At 37.2% G+C, this 15,575-nt stretch overlaps 1 protein-coding gene across 1 annotated transcript in view; it reads left to right on the forward strand.

Annotated features, from left to right (window-relative positions):
* The window catches only part of LOC106880317 (histone acetyltransferase type B catalytic subunit), a 180,190-nt gene extending 167,530 nt beyond the window's left edge, over positions 1 to 12,660 (forward strand). Inside the window, exon 11 of the mRNA XM_089349335.1 lies at positions 12,029 to 12,660. Coding sequence (XP_089205461.1) covers positions 12,029 to 12,205 — 177 coding nt within the window. The 3' untranslated portion in view covers positions 12,206 to 12,660. The remainder of the gene's footprint in view (positions 1 to 12,028) is intronic.
* Positions 12,661 to 15,575: the final 2,915 nt, after the last annotated feature.

A 15,575-nucleotide genomic window follows, 5' to 3' on the forward strand; every position in this document is an offset into this window, starting at 1 on the left:
ACTTTTCTCTCAGGGTGCTTACACTCTGTTGTGTATGCACACTGACATTACACATCCAGCAGATCATACTAGCTTCATTTCTTTCAAGCCCACGCATGTCTTCAGCTGTCATGGCCCATGTTTCACTGCCATGTAGCATGGCAGTTCGCACACATGCATCATACAGTCTACTTTTCATCCTGAGCGAGAGGACCTTAGCTGCCAGCAAAGGTAGGAGCTCCCTGAACTTTGCCCAGGCTATTCTTATTCTAGCTGCTACATTCTCAGATCAACCACCTCCACTACATACTTGATTGCCTAGATAGCGGAAGCTATTAACTACTTCTAGTTTCTCCATCTGTCATGTGATGGAATCTGTTTTCTGTACATCTTCAGTGTTTATTGCCCCTGTGCTTGCTTCGCCAGGACTATAAACTAGTGCACGCACCCTGATTCCGCCAACGTCTGCCGAATAAATACGAACCCAGAATTATGACCAGATAAATTTTCTGTCTTCCCAACCTCGCTCATACCTTTCTATTTATGCACTGATTCACAACACCTTACTTAGTGCTTTCACTATTCTGTCTGTTTCATTACCATATCGTCAAATTCATTTCAGTTGTCCATTATCATGTCATCAAATTTGTTCAGTTATTCAAGTTATTCAATTTTAATTTTATCACACAGTCACTTATCTCTATAATTCTGTCTTAGATTAGCTGACCGAAAACTCTTATTTTTCAATCCTATATTACTATCATTCAATAGTTACTGTCTCTTCAAACTATACAACACAAATCCCAAAAGAATCTCTCTCTCTCTCTCTCTCTCTTTCTCCCTCGTGTTCTGGCCACTAACCCTAACTCTCTCTGCCTTACTCTGTCTCTTTCGATCTCGCTCTCTCTCTCCTCCCTCTTTCGATTACCTCTTGCTTCGCCAGGACTATAAACTAGCGCACGCACCCCAATTCCCCTGCTCGACCTTAAGTTGAACCTTAGAAGCATCAGTTGTGGTGTGCAAGAGAGACGATTGCGCTGGTATGGTCATGTGGCGAGAATGGATGAGGATAGCTGTGTGAAAAAGTTCCACACTAGTGGTTGAGGGAACCTGTGGAACAGGTAGACCCAGGAAGACCTGGGATGAGGTGGTGAAGCATGACCTTCATACATTAAGCCTCTCCGAAGCAATGACTTGTGACCGAGACCTTTGGAAATATGCTGTGTGTGAGAAGACCCGGCAAGCCAAGTGAGATCATAATCCGAGGCCTCTGCCAGAGGTGTAGCCAGCCCACTTATGCATACCTTTCCTTCATTGGACACTAAACTCCGCTTGCGAAGACCTGTTGAGGCAAGTGAAATCGAAATCGGACCAAATTCTACAACTGGCACCCATGCCAACATTTCCTTCATTGGACACTAAACTCTGCTTGCAAAGTCCTGTTGGGGCAAGTGAAAGCAAAATCGTGATTGCACCTGTACCAGTGGAGCGCTAAGAGCACCGTCTGAGTGTGATCATTGCCAGAGCAGCTGTCTGGCTTCTGTGCCAGTGGCACGTAAATAGCACCATTTGAGTGTGGTTGTTACCAGCGTCGCCTTACTGGCACTTGTGCCGGTGGCACGTGAAAAGACGTTCGAGCGAGGTCGTTGCCAGTGCTGCGGAACTGGCTCCTGTGCAGGTAGCACGTAAAATACACCATTTTGAGTGTGGCCGTTGCCAGTACCACCTGACTGGCCATCATGCCGGTGGCACGTAAAAGCACCCACTACACTCTCAGAGTGGTTGGCGTTAGGAAGGGCATCCAGCTGTAGAAACTCTGCCAAATCAGATTGGAGCCTGGTGTAGCCATCTGGTTCGCCAGTCCTCAGTCAAATCGTCCAACCCATTCTAGCATGGAAAGCGGACGTTAAACGATGATGATGATGATGATGATGATGATGATGATGATGATGCATCTGCCACACACAAAAACTATTTTCCTGGATAACCTTCCTTTGATATTGCTGCACCTTTTATGTGTCCATGGCTTACACAAGGTACATTGTATAGCGTTTCTACCCACACCTTTTCTACAGATCGAGCAGGGCCATCTACCTAAAGGGAATTGTGGTTTGACAGCCTTCCTACTTACTAAGTCTTTGGTTTTTGCTAGGTTAACCCTAAAGCCCTTCAATTCTAGACCTTGCTTCCACATGCTAAACTTCATCTCTAGTTCTGGCAGTGACTTGGCTATTAGGGCAAGTTCATCAGCATAGAGACGCTCCCAGGGGCAGCCTGTCTTGAATTCCTCTGTTATTGCCTGGAGGACTATAATGAATATGAGGGGGCTGAGAGTTGATCCTTGGTGAACCCCTACTTCTACTCAGAATTCTTCACTCTACTCGTTGCCAGCCCTCACCTTATTGACAGCATTCTGCCCGGTATTTTAATCATTTAAGTTAATTAGCAGGAAAAGAATTTGTAGTGATCATGTAGCACTTACTATTAGCAAGTTACCTCCCAGAAATAGTCTGTATTCCAGCCCTCTTCTCCTCTCCACCCTCTTACCTCTGGAGATGACCTCATTTGGTTAATTGAGGACATTGACAATGAAGAGGCTATGTAAGTCCCAAAAATCATATTGCTAAGATATTTTTCTTTTAGTTAGTTATAAATCTTTTTATTAACGATGAAAAAATTAGGAAAATTTATACTTATACATTTTTCAAAAAGCAATAAAGACTGAGCTATCAAGGGCATCCCTTTATGGTCACCCAATTTCTTAGAAATAGCAGCCAAGTTTCTGTAAAATACATCACATTGTCTTGGGTTTTGGCTGGAAATGCATGTGATCATACGTCTGCTCAGACTGGACTGACCTAGGGTTAAATGGCAACAAATAATAAATGAAGACAGGGCTTTTAACAGTGTGAAAAGTGGAAGTTGAGAAACTTTTATATATTTCAAGTTCAAAGGTCCATCATTAGAAGTGAAGGGTTTAGAAATATAAGGTTATATAGCTTCTGCACAAAGCAGGTCAGTAATCCCTCTTTATGAATGAATCTGGTAGAGAGAAACTGAAAGAAGCCCATTGTATTTGTATGCTTGTGTTCCCTTTTCTTGACATTGCTGAACCAGTGGAGTTGTTTTGTCTCTGATCTTCCATGAAAACATTTCTGGTTATGGGGGGGGGGGATATTACCTTGCTTGGAAACAGATGAGGAACAAGAAAGGTTCAGTTACATCATCTGTATGTTGATCACTTCCAACAACATATACAACTATGAAAATGATATTATCTACAATTTCCTCCTTAACCCTTTCATTACCATATTTCTGTTGAAATATCTTCATTTCAATTAATTTTGAAAGTAATGAAAAATTTGATTAAATGGATTTGTTATTGTTAAAGGTAACTTCTTATTGCTATAAACCAGCAACTCATCTAAAGTTTTCCTACACCAGATATGGTCAATGCTGATGACAAGAATATTATTGCTTTCTCTGTGGCAAAACCTCATCAATGTATGTATGATACAGGAAATCATGGAAACAGTATTTGTGCTCTCAGAAAAGCAAAGACTCAAATCGATAAAGGAGATTCATCATCATTTTCATCATCATTTAGCATCTGCTTTTCATTCTGGCATGGGTTAGGTGGTTTGACTGGAATTGGTAAGCTGGAGAGCTGCACCAAGTTCCAGTGTGATTTGGTATGATTTCTACAACTGTATGCCCTTCCTAATGCCAACCACTCCAAGAGTGTAATTAGTGCTTTTTACATGACACTGGCATTAGCCACCACTATGATTTCACTTGGCTTGACAAGTCTTCTCAAGCACAGCATATCACCAAAGTCTTGGTCAATTGTCATTACCTCCATGAGACTCACCTGTCCACAATTGTTTCCATTACCTTAGAGATGTTGGAAGTGAAGGTGGTTAGTCAGATAGATCAGGCTTCTTGAAAAGGACATACTTTAAGATAGGTCCACTGGTTAAGTTTCTTACTGAGAAGAAAATTGAAGCATTTACTAAGAATATCAGGTAGTTTGGGAACACGCCAAGTGTAATAGAAGGAACATCAACACTGAGTTACCTCATTGGTTTAGAACATTTGTTAGTGTCACAACTTATGTCCTGCTGTAAATGTTAACCCTTTTGAAAGACACAGTGTTTTGGTATGTTTGTCAAAAAGACCAATATTTTTTTCTCTATTGAGATACATCTACTGAGAGATGATTTCTAATTAGCTATTGCACTTCAAAACCAAACATTCACAACATTTGTTCCATTGGGCCAATGGATTGGCCTCAAAGTCCTTTCAGCTTGTATCACTTGGGCCAATCAATCAGCCTGGGTGTCCCAAGTGGGTGAAGTATGGTTCCACAAAAGTGTATAAATTTAGTTAATGTATCTATGAACTACTTGAGTCACTTGATTTTTTTTTTTATAACACTGTGCAATTGATACCAGGTTCACTCTGGATAGAACAGATGTAGGTAACTTACCCATTCGTTATAATACTACCTATTCTTGGCAGCTCCTTGAACAAAGGTACACTGAATATAGTAACCTCCTCAGAAGCACAATAATTGGATTTTAACTTAGAACTATGACGTAGTAGTATGATGCCTTATCTGCTCCACCGTTTTTGCCTCTCTACACATTAATATAAAACTGTGTTGTAAAATGTCGTTTCATGGAAGTGTTGAACAAACAATGGCTTCACTGTTGCTTACAGACACTCTGTGTTAACGAAGCAGTAGGTGGAAACTGCAACAACAACAACAAGTTGGTCTTTTTTTTTTTATAGAATCAAATGTTAGTTTTAAAGTGTGACTCATGATTTTTTGTTCTCTTTTTGTTGTTGTTGTAGGGAAGGAGGGGAATCCTGTAGAGGAAAGGGTTTTCTGGTTGTTAAGCAGTAGTGGCTGGGACTTGGAAAAAGAGACTGTGTGGGCTTAGGGGAAGGTAAAGGGAAAGAAAGATGATTAGTTAGAGTGGCAGAAAGGCTTGGATGGCAAGAGTGGGTGGGGGTCATAACTTCAAGGCTTGCAGAGAGTGTTTTGGTAGTAGTGTCCGACTGATGGTGGAGGGGGGAGGTTGGAAAACAGAACTTTTAGGTTATTTTACTTTTTTTTTTTTTTCTCTGAATGAGAGAGGTGTATGGAGAGTAAATGGAATCAATTTGTTATGGGAAAGTGGGTAGTGGTAGATAGAAAGGTAGATCTTCATTGGTCTGTGAGAGTGAGAAAGAGAGAGATAAGTGAGGTGTTGAAGGATAAAGAGATTGAGAGCAGTGAGAGGTGGGTTCTTGGGATTTAGTGAGTAAAGTGCATTGTCTTTTAGGTGGAAGTGGGAGAAAAGAACTCTGTATGGAAATAGATATTAGATATTACCAACCATGCTCTGATCTCTCTCTCTATCTCTCTCTCTCTCTCTCTGTATTGCTAGTCCTCTTTCCTCTCTCACTGTTTGTCCTTTATACATTATTTCTGAATATCAAGAGCCAACAGAAACTCATGCAGTGAGTAACTCAACCTACTAGAAATACAACCCCATTACACCCTCTTCGTTTTCAAAATAGGAAGGACATGTTCATTAAAGCTGTCTCACATATATTACACACAAAGAAAAAAAGAAAATTGGATTGGTCATATATGGAATACTTTTGATCACAGGGTCTGCCAGATCTGAACTAACCTAGGGCTAAATATCATTAATTCTCTCTACTTCTATACTAAAAGTACTGGGGTTGATATAATCCATAACTCTGTCCCTTAGAATCATTAAACTGTCAGTAGATTGCCTTTTGTCCCTCCAGGTTGATAAAATAAAGTTACCAGTCAAGTACTGGTGTCAGTGACAACTAAATTCCCCACCCACTCAATTACTGCTGGCATTGTGCCTAAATAAGAAATCATTATTATTAGGTTGACTTCTATTTCTTCAAATAACTTTCAACCCTAAAACTTAAGACCTTGTTCCTATGTTAGAAACAATTATTACTATTATTAAGGTGGTAAGCTGGCAGAACCATTGGCATGAATGGGAGAATCGTTAGCAGGCGAAATGCTTAGTGGTATTTCGTCCATCTTCACATTCTGAGTTCAAATTCTGCCAACATCATCTTTGCCTTTGATTCCTCCAAGGTCAATAAAATAATTACCAGTTGAGTTCTGTGGTTGATGTAATCAGCTATCTCCCTCCCTCAAAATTTCAGGCCTTGTGCTTATAATAGAGCCAGGCGAAATGCTTAGTAGTATTTTGCTCATCTTTACATTCTGAGTTTAAATTCTGCTGAGGTCGACTTTGCCTTTCATCCTTTCAGGGTCAATAAATTAAGTACCAGTGAAACGGGGGGGGGGGGGTAATTGACTAGTCCCCTTTCCCTAATTTCAGACCTTGCGCCTTTAATAGAAAGGCTTATTATTATTATTGAAAGCAGCGAGCTTGCATAATTTTTGGCACTCTGGGTGATATTGCTTAGTGGCATTTTGTCTGTCCTTATGTTGAGTTCAAATACCACCAAGGTCAGCTTTACCTTTCATCCTTTCAGGGTTGATGAAATAAGTACCAGTTACACACTGGAGTCGATGAAATCAACTATCTCCCTCCCCCAAATTTCTGGCCTTGTATCTATAGTTGAAAGGATTATAATTATTATTATTATTATTATTATTATTATTATTATTATTATTAAGGTGGTGGAACTGGCAGAATTGTTAGCACACCAGGCAAAATGCTCAGTGGTGTTTCTTCTGGATTTACATTATATGTTCAAATGCAACTGAGGTCGTTTAAGTACTGGGGTTGATGTAATCGACTTTTCCTCACCCCTGAAATTGGTGGCCTTGTGCCAAAATGTGAAACCATCATTATTATTATTAAGATGGCAAGCTGGCAAAATCATTAACAAACTGGGCAAAATGCTAAGCAGCATTTCGTCCGTCTGTGCATTCTGAGTTCAAATTCCGCCAATGTCAACTTTGCACTTCATCCTTTTCGGGGTCAGTAAACTAAGTACTAGTGAAACACTGGAGACAATATAATCAACTAGTCCCCTCCCGCAAAATTTTGGGCCTTGTGCCTTTAGTAGAAAGGATTATTATTATTATTATGCAGGTTTGTTTTGTCTAACACAAAGCTCTATAAGACAAATAGTGTAATGAATTAAATTAGTCTCAATATATATTATAGGTGCAGCAATGGCTGCATGGCAAGAAATTTGCTTTCCCAACCACATGGTCTCAGGTTCAGTCCCACTGCATGGCACTTTGGGCAAGTGTCTTCTACAGACCTAGGCCGACCAAAGCCTTGTGATGGGATTTGCTAGGTAGAAACTGAAAGAGGCCTGTTAAGGCTCTGGTGAACTAAACCCTTCGAGATAGTGCCCCAGCATTGCTGCAGTCCTGTGACTGAAACAAGTAAAAGATAAAGGATAAATTAAAGTTTATTGAAGTTCATAGTAATATTTGCGGCCTTCAATTGCTCCATTTTTCACATAAAACTAAAGACAACAGCTGTTGTCTGTGTCTGCTTTTGCTGTAGGAAGTTTTTGAATACCTTCTTTTTAAGATCCCTGCTGATATCATGAGCAGTATCTTCAGCTCTCTGCTGTGGTACTTTCCCTATGAATCACGTGGAAGCCTGATCAAGACATTGCATTAGCTGTACACTGGGTAGGAATGTTCAGGTTTAACTGTTCATATATAAGTTGTATATTATTTATGAGATGATAAAAAAAGAATGTTTATATTTTATTCAAATAATCCCTTTCAATACTGCCAGTAATTAACCATAAAACTAATGAGCGTTTATTGCCCGTGAATTTTTCATGGGTACTTCACTAAGTTTTCTAATAAACACCTTTTATGGATAAACACTTTCCAGTGATTTAATTTCAACATAATTTCCAGCAATAAATATGAGATAAATGCTTTTAAATATGTGTTTGTTTGAGAATATAAGTATATAATTTTTAATGCATTATGAAATTTCGAATGAAATGTTAAAGTTAAAGTGGTGCATCAGCATGGCCGCAGCTCTAAGCTGAAACTTCAAACAAAAAAAAAAAAAAAAAATATATAAGCAGTATGAATGCATACAACAAACAATTAAGATGAAAAAACATAAGTCAACTAAAAATTTGTTTCTCATAAATATTAAATTAGCTTTCTTTACCTGGCAAGTACTACCTTCATTTATTCGTGTTCACTAATTATCCTGTTTGGAGCAATTTATTTTTACAAGTTTTCTTTTCCATTATTACCTGGTAAATGTATTTTTGCAAGTGAAAATTCATTGATATTTAAGGCTTGGCATCTTTTGTTCCATGTCTTCACATAAGTTTCTTTCACTTTAATTTCATTTCCACGAAACTGACATCAAAAATACTTACATCTGTGTCATCTATGTAAAATTGAATAATTTCTTTTCTCTCAATATTTGAAAAATCCTTAGAGAGAAAACTTTCAAATTCATCTTTGGATCTTGCTGTTAATGGTATGGCTTAAAAAATTTTCAAAATGAAACAAACAAGAGGAGAAAAATTCATTCAAATTCACTTTTGTAACTGAAATTGCATGCCAAACATCATAGATAATAATGTATTTTCTGGCATACAAGTTGACCTAGTGTAAACTATCATTATCTTTCAAATCCTACTGCAATTCACATAGAATTTTTTGGTCTAGAATATTCATCTTGTATGCTGGTAAAATTATAACAAGGGTTTTGTTTCAAGGGTTCATTTTTTGCTGTTTCTTTTCTCATTCTCTCTCTCTCTCTCTCTCTCTCTCTCTCTCTCTCTCTCTCTCTCTCTCTCTCTCTCTCTCTCTCCATTGGTCGAGAAATACTAATTAAAAATATAAATCAATAAAATACAATTGTATTTTGTAGATGCAAAAGCAGGTTATGTTTGGATAGGGTTGTAATGGATTATCCTATGATGAGGGCTTAAAAAGTTAAACTTGTTAATCAGGTATATATTCAGCTTATAAGGATATAGATATGTGGAAATAAAACTTTTCCATAACTTTTAATGGGCTTTTGGGTCATCATGAGAGCTTTTGTTTTGTCTGTAGAGTGTATCTTGCATATGTCAGCCTAGCTGAGCCAATCCTTCTCAGAGTATGACAAGAAACTTACATTTAAAGAGAGAGAATTAAGTGGAATGACTAAAACTTGCACTCTAGCCTTCACACACACACATATATAGGTGCATGCATGGCTGTATTGTAAGAAACTTATTCCCCAACCACATGGTTCCAGATTCAGTCCTACTGTGTGGCACTTTGGGCAAGTGTCTTCTACTATGACCTTGGGCCAACCAAGGCCTTGTGAGTGGACTTGGTAGATGGACACTCAAAGAAGCTCATCATATATACACACATATTTCTCCTGAAATTGCTGGCCTTGCACAAAAATGTGAAACCATTATTTATAGCTTTATGTGCTTCAAGTTCCACTGTTCCAAAGTAAGAATTATTTCATGGTGGATGTTCTGAGTAGTAGAGGAGTTCATGAGGAGAGTAAAGGGCCTTTGCTTAGTATAATACTTCACTCTTTTCTGTTCAAATCTTGCTTGTAGCATCTGTTTTTCCTTCATTTTCTCATCTTGCTGCTAATCTACATTCTGCTTTTTACATATAAAGTGTTGAACTCAGCACTGCATGCTAACACTTACCGACATTACAACCTGTCTAGGGTCAACTTTACTTTCCATTCTTCTGGAATCAATACTAGAGGACAAATCAAGTACTTGTGTCAATTTAATTCAGTCTATATAACCCCTACCTGCAAATTTATGGCCTTGTCAGGCCTGTATGTTACTGCTGTCTTATACTGGTGTTCTGTACTATTCTTTGTACCTAATTAGAACTAGGTGGATTTAAAGATATTGAAAGTTAAATGTTTTCATCACAAATATTACATTGTGAGTAGATATGAACTGCCAATATCTTACCTAGTTTTCTCACATTCTGTTGACTTAAACCATCATGTATATTATAACTATTTTTAATATAATGATCATCTAATTGCCTAGATTCTGTTTTATTACAATGTTGACTTTGTGTTTTGTCATAAAAAGTTGAATTATTATTTCACTTCAGTACAATCCCCCACCCCATTGAATATCGTAATACTGCATATGACCAAAGCAGTAGGGTTCTGAAACACCAAAGAACTGTCCAAAGCATTAGTTTTTACCATAACACTGATACTTTGGCAAAAGGCTATTAACATCTCTGACATCCTAAAACCAAAGTACCATGTAAAAAGCATTGGTGTTGGTACCACATAAAAAGTGTAGGTGCTATTGCTGGTATCATGTAAAAAGTGTTGGTACTGGTTCCACATAACAAGTATTGATATTGGTGCTGGTACCATGTAAAAAGTTGGTGCTGGTGCCATGTAAAAAGCATTGGTATTTGTGCTGGTGCCACGTAAAAAGCATTGGTGTTGATGCTGGTGCCATGTAAAAACCATTAGTGTTAGTACTGGTGCTATGTAAAAAGCATTGGTGTTGGTACTGGTGCCACATAAAAAGTGTTAGTGCTGGTGCCATGTAAAAAGCATTGGTGTTGGTACTGGTACCATGTAAAAAGTTTGGTACTGGTGCCAGGTAAAAAGCATTGGTAGTGGTGCTGGTACCATGTAAAAAGTGTTGGTGCTGGTCCCATATAAAAAATATTGGTGCTGGTGCTGCATAAAAAGCATGGGTGTTGGTACTGGTACCATGTAAAAAGTATTGGTGCTGGTGTCACATAAAAAGTGTTTGTGCTGGTACCATGTAAAAAGTGTTAGTGTTGGCACCAGGTAAAAAGTTTTGGTACTGGTGCCATGTAAAAACCATTAGTGTTGGTACTGGTGCCATGTAAAAAGCATTGGTGTTGGTGCTGATACCATGTAAAACGTTTGGTACTGGTGCCAGGTAAAAAGCATTGGTGCTGGTGCAACATAAAAAGTATGGTTGTTGGTACTGGTACCATGTAAAAAGTATTGGTGCTGGTGCCACATAAAAAGTGTTGATGTTGATGATGGTGCTACATAAAAAGCACTGGTGATGGTACCATGTAAAAAGTACCACATAAAAAAGCACTGGTGACCATGTAAAAAGTACCCGGTACACTCTGTAAAGTGGTTGGCGTTAGAAAAAGCATCCAGCTGTAGAAACCAAACCAACATAGACTATGGAACCTGGTGTGGCCTTTGGCCTTGCCAGTTCCTGTCAGATCATCCAACCCATGCCAGCTTGGAAGACAGATGTTAAATGAGGGCAAGGATGATGACAATGATGACAACTACAAAATAACTCTGTTTACATTATCCAGTGTGTAGTTTCTTAAGATGCTAGATTGTGGTTAGGGCAGCGGACTCGCAGTTTCGATTCCCAAACCGGGCGTTGTGAGTGTTTATTGAGCGAAAGCACCTAAAGCTCCACGAGGCTCCGGCAGGGGATGGTGGTGAACCCTGCTGTACTCTTTCACCACAACTTTCTCTCACTCTTACTTCCTGTTTCTGTTGTGCCTGTAATTCAAAGGGCCAGCCTTGTCACACTGTGTCACGCTGAATATCCCCGAGAACTACGTTATGGGTACACATGTCTGTGGAGTGCTAAGCCACATGCACGTTAATTTCACGAGCAGGCTGTTCCGTTGATCGGATCAACTGGAACCCTCGACATCGTAAGCAACGGAGTGCCAACAAGATTGTAGTTTAAAGAAGTGTAATTACCTTTTCAGGCTCCTTACACATAAGTTGCTATCAAAGGGTGGAGTGTATATCTTGTAAGGACTGTAAAATTAACAGGTATTTCATCAGTTTGTTGTGGTGAATTCCACTTCTTTTGTATCTTTTCAGTGGAAGGACAGCTTGGTTGTTTGATTAGCAAGCCATCCTTGTGAAACACACAAGGGATTCATAAACAAATGACCAAAGATATTATCAGGCCTCGTGTGTTTGCAAACATTTTGTAGATTAATGGGGATGAATGTTTTTGAGGCTCATCAAGTTTTCTGCCCACCATTATCATTTTTCCTTTTTTTTTTTTTATATATTTTCAGAAAAATGGTCGGGATTTCAAAAAACTAGAAACCATCCTTCAACCTGATGAATTATCAGCCACGATGCCTAACCTGAACGCTGAACAGAAGTATGCTCTGCTGGACAAACAATTCAATGAGACAGTGCAGATCTATCGTCACGTCATTGATCGCTTGGAGTGTTTGGCAGAGCCTTAACACATCAATAGGTTTGGATGTTAAAACGAACGAATATGTAATGAAGTAGAAATCACTTCGACTCCATTTCTCATCAATCTCTCTTCTCTTTTCCTCTCTTTCTCCTCTGCCTTTAGAGTCATCTTGTCATTAATTTACTTGTGCACACACACACACACATGCATATCTAGAAATCTGTATACATCCATTATTGTTATACAATGCATTCACTTAAATATTTATGCATATACATAAATGATTTATGTTATGTATGTTTATAAATATACCTAAACACACACACATTTGTATAGGTAATTTTTTTTTCTCTCTGTATAACAAGTGTATTCTAATTTCATCCTGTAATTGCAGTGGTTGTCTTGTTTAATTACCTCTAGTGTATACAACTGTAATCCTGCTAATAAACTTGTGTTAGTAGCAATTTTTCTTTGAGAATTAATGTCTACTAATAACTAAAAGTTGAGAAAGAAAAGTTTTTTTTAAAAAAAGACAAATATATTTTTTAAAAAATTAACATTCATTTAAATCTATGATTTAAATAACCAATTTTTGTTTCCTCACTTTTTTTATTCTTGAGGACTTGTTTTGTTCATTTAATTTTTTTTTTTTTTCCAACTATTAGTTGTCATAAAGTTGACTGATTTCATATACACACACTGACATATATCCAAAACACATAGGCATTATATATATATATATATATATATATATACTTGTAATTTTTTTTTATTACTTATTGATGAAAATAAAATTTGAAATATTCTCGTGATGAGTTGGGATTTTGAAATAAAGATTTCTTTTTTGTTTTTCTGTCTGTTGTTGTTTGACCCAGATGAATCCTGATCAAACAAACCCATAAGAAAAAGTGTCCTGTGACCATCCTGTTCTTTCCTTTTCTTTCTTTTATGTGGTATATCTAATGTGTCTTTCATTTTTTTAACCCTTTTGTTTCCATATTTCTGTTGAAATATACAGCTTTTGTTTCACTTAATTTTGGTTAATAGTGAAGAATTTAGTAAAATAACTTAAAACTGTATCACTTAAAGTGGCAGGAAGTTGTGGAAGAAGGAGACCCAGGAAGACATGGGACATGATATTGAAGGCTGATCTCAAAACGCTGAACCTTACAAAGAAGATGGCAGAGGATCAAAATATGTGGCACATTGCTGTACTTGAAAAGACCTGCCCACCACAACAGAATTGAGATCCTAAAAGGTACTATGTAAAAAGCATTAATTGATGTGGTTGCTGGTGCCACATACAAAGCACCCAGCACACTCAGTGGAGTGGTTAGTGTTAGGAAGGGCATCCAACCATAGAAACCAAACCAAAATGGACTGTGGAACCTGGTGCAGCCCTTGACTTTACCAATTCTTGTCAGACCGTCCAACCCATACCAGCATAGAAAACGGATGTTAAATGATGATCATCATCATAATTATTATTATTATTAAGCTAATGTCTAGAATATAAATTTATATGAAATTTTGATGGAAAGTTTTTATTTAGATTTCTTTTTAAACAGGAAATTTATATCATTGAACCAGAAACAGTTTCAGGTAGGTTGGTATCAGAAGGATTAAAACAGTAATAATGTAAGGGAGATTTAACTGCTGTTTCTAGCTCATCATTTTCTACTTTTGTCATGAACATGTGTGTAATAAATAGATAGGAATATCTTTCTTAAACATCTTTTATGATGAGCTTATCATCCTTAAATGTGCTCATTATTACAGCCCATGACTAATGTATTCCTGTATCCCTATTGAAATAGCACTCTGTATAATAAGTCACTGAGAAACAAAAATACAGGAGAAAAAGCAATTTTAAAACTAAATCCCTAGGAAACCTTATACCATCTGACAAATGACCTGAAACTCTCATTTAACAACATTATTGGGTTATCTCAATCAGCCATATTCCTGCACTGAAGCAATGCTTTCTCTTATATCTGGTATGAAAGCCAACCCATATTCTGTTTCCATTAACTTTGGCTTCATACCAATAATGTGTTCCTTTTATGCTATATTATGTCCTGTAATCAAGGGCCTCTTTAGTGGTTTCCTCTTTCAAATGCATTGTACTTACCTTTTTTTAACTGTTCAAAATACTTGTCTAGTTGTAAACAGTGTAGTTTACTCATACATACTCTCTCTATCTATCTATCTATCTATCTCTCTCTCTCTCATCTCTGTCTCTCGCCCTTATTTCTTTTCCTGTGAATGTTTCATAAGAATGGACATAATTCTAATGAATAGAATGGGAAATATTCTATATAAGTTGTTCAGAATTCCCATCAGTAGAGCAGTTCAGAAAAGTAATTGAGTAGGTGTTAGAAAATATCAGTATATTAAATGTAGCAAGATATACTATAGTATCCATACATAATGTTAATAAATTTAATAATTTATGTGATACCTTGAATATCCTAATATAACTTTTGTCATTTAAAAATACCTTTCATGCATATAACTAATCATGTCTTCTTGTATTATCCAGAAGGTTAATTACAATGTTTGAATGTGTATATGTGTATATTGTCCTGCAAATAACATCTGGCTATCCATAGTGTTCTCATTAGCAACTGACAATTGACAATTTTCCTTTGATCAATAGCAAGGCCAAGGGGCAGTTCATTCATCCTGAACTAAGCAGGCTTTTTAAACAAACTAACAATAGATAGCCCACAGATATTGTCAAGTATTCCTTGTGTAGAATGCTTCACTACTTTAGCAATCCATGCAAAATATGCTGACCCAAATATCATTTTTGGGATCTTTTTTAAAACGGGGGCCACATTTTTCATTAATGTTTTACGTAGTGTTTTTGGTACCGAAAGACTTTCAAACTTTGTATACTTATCTATTTTGTGTTATAGAACAGAAAAATATTTTTGTATTCGAATTTATTTCGTGTAAAAAATTGTCTTATTTCGATAATTTCAACCAATCACTGACAAGTATTCAGTTGTTTATATTTACTCCGTTGTATGATTAAGCGATGTAAAGCGTATTTAATCTCCATACCTTCGTTTTATTTGCTTTTTTCATTTTAAATTTGCTTTAACCCTAACCCTAACCCTAGGGTTAGGGTTAGGGTTAATTGTTTCAGAATCGTTTGTTTATGTAGTCGGCACTTAATGTATATCGGCTGAATGGACGTCAGTGATTGGTTGAAATTACAGAAATACGACAACTTTAACATGGAATAATTTATGGATTTCTTTTTTTTTTAAGAAGACTAAAAGAAAAAAATGTTTTATATGACACATTCTACCAGTGTTCCAAGTTTCAAAGTGTTTCGTTAATGAAAAATGTGGCCCCCGTTTTAAAAAAGATCCCATTTTTGTTCAGAGCACAAGTTTTCAATTACA

The sequence above is a fragment of the Octopus bimaculoides genome, chromosome 3 (genome assembly GCF_046866305.1).
Source record: "Octopus bimaculoides isolate indiv1 chromosome 3, ASM4686630v1, whole genome shotgun sequence".
NCBI classification, from domain to species: Eukaryota; Metazoa; Mollusca; class Cephalopoda; order Octopoda; family Octopodidae; genus Octopus; species Octopus bimaculoides.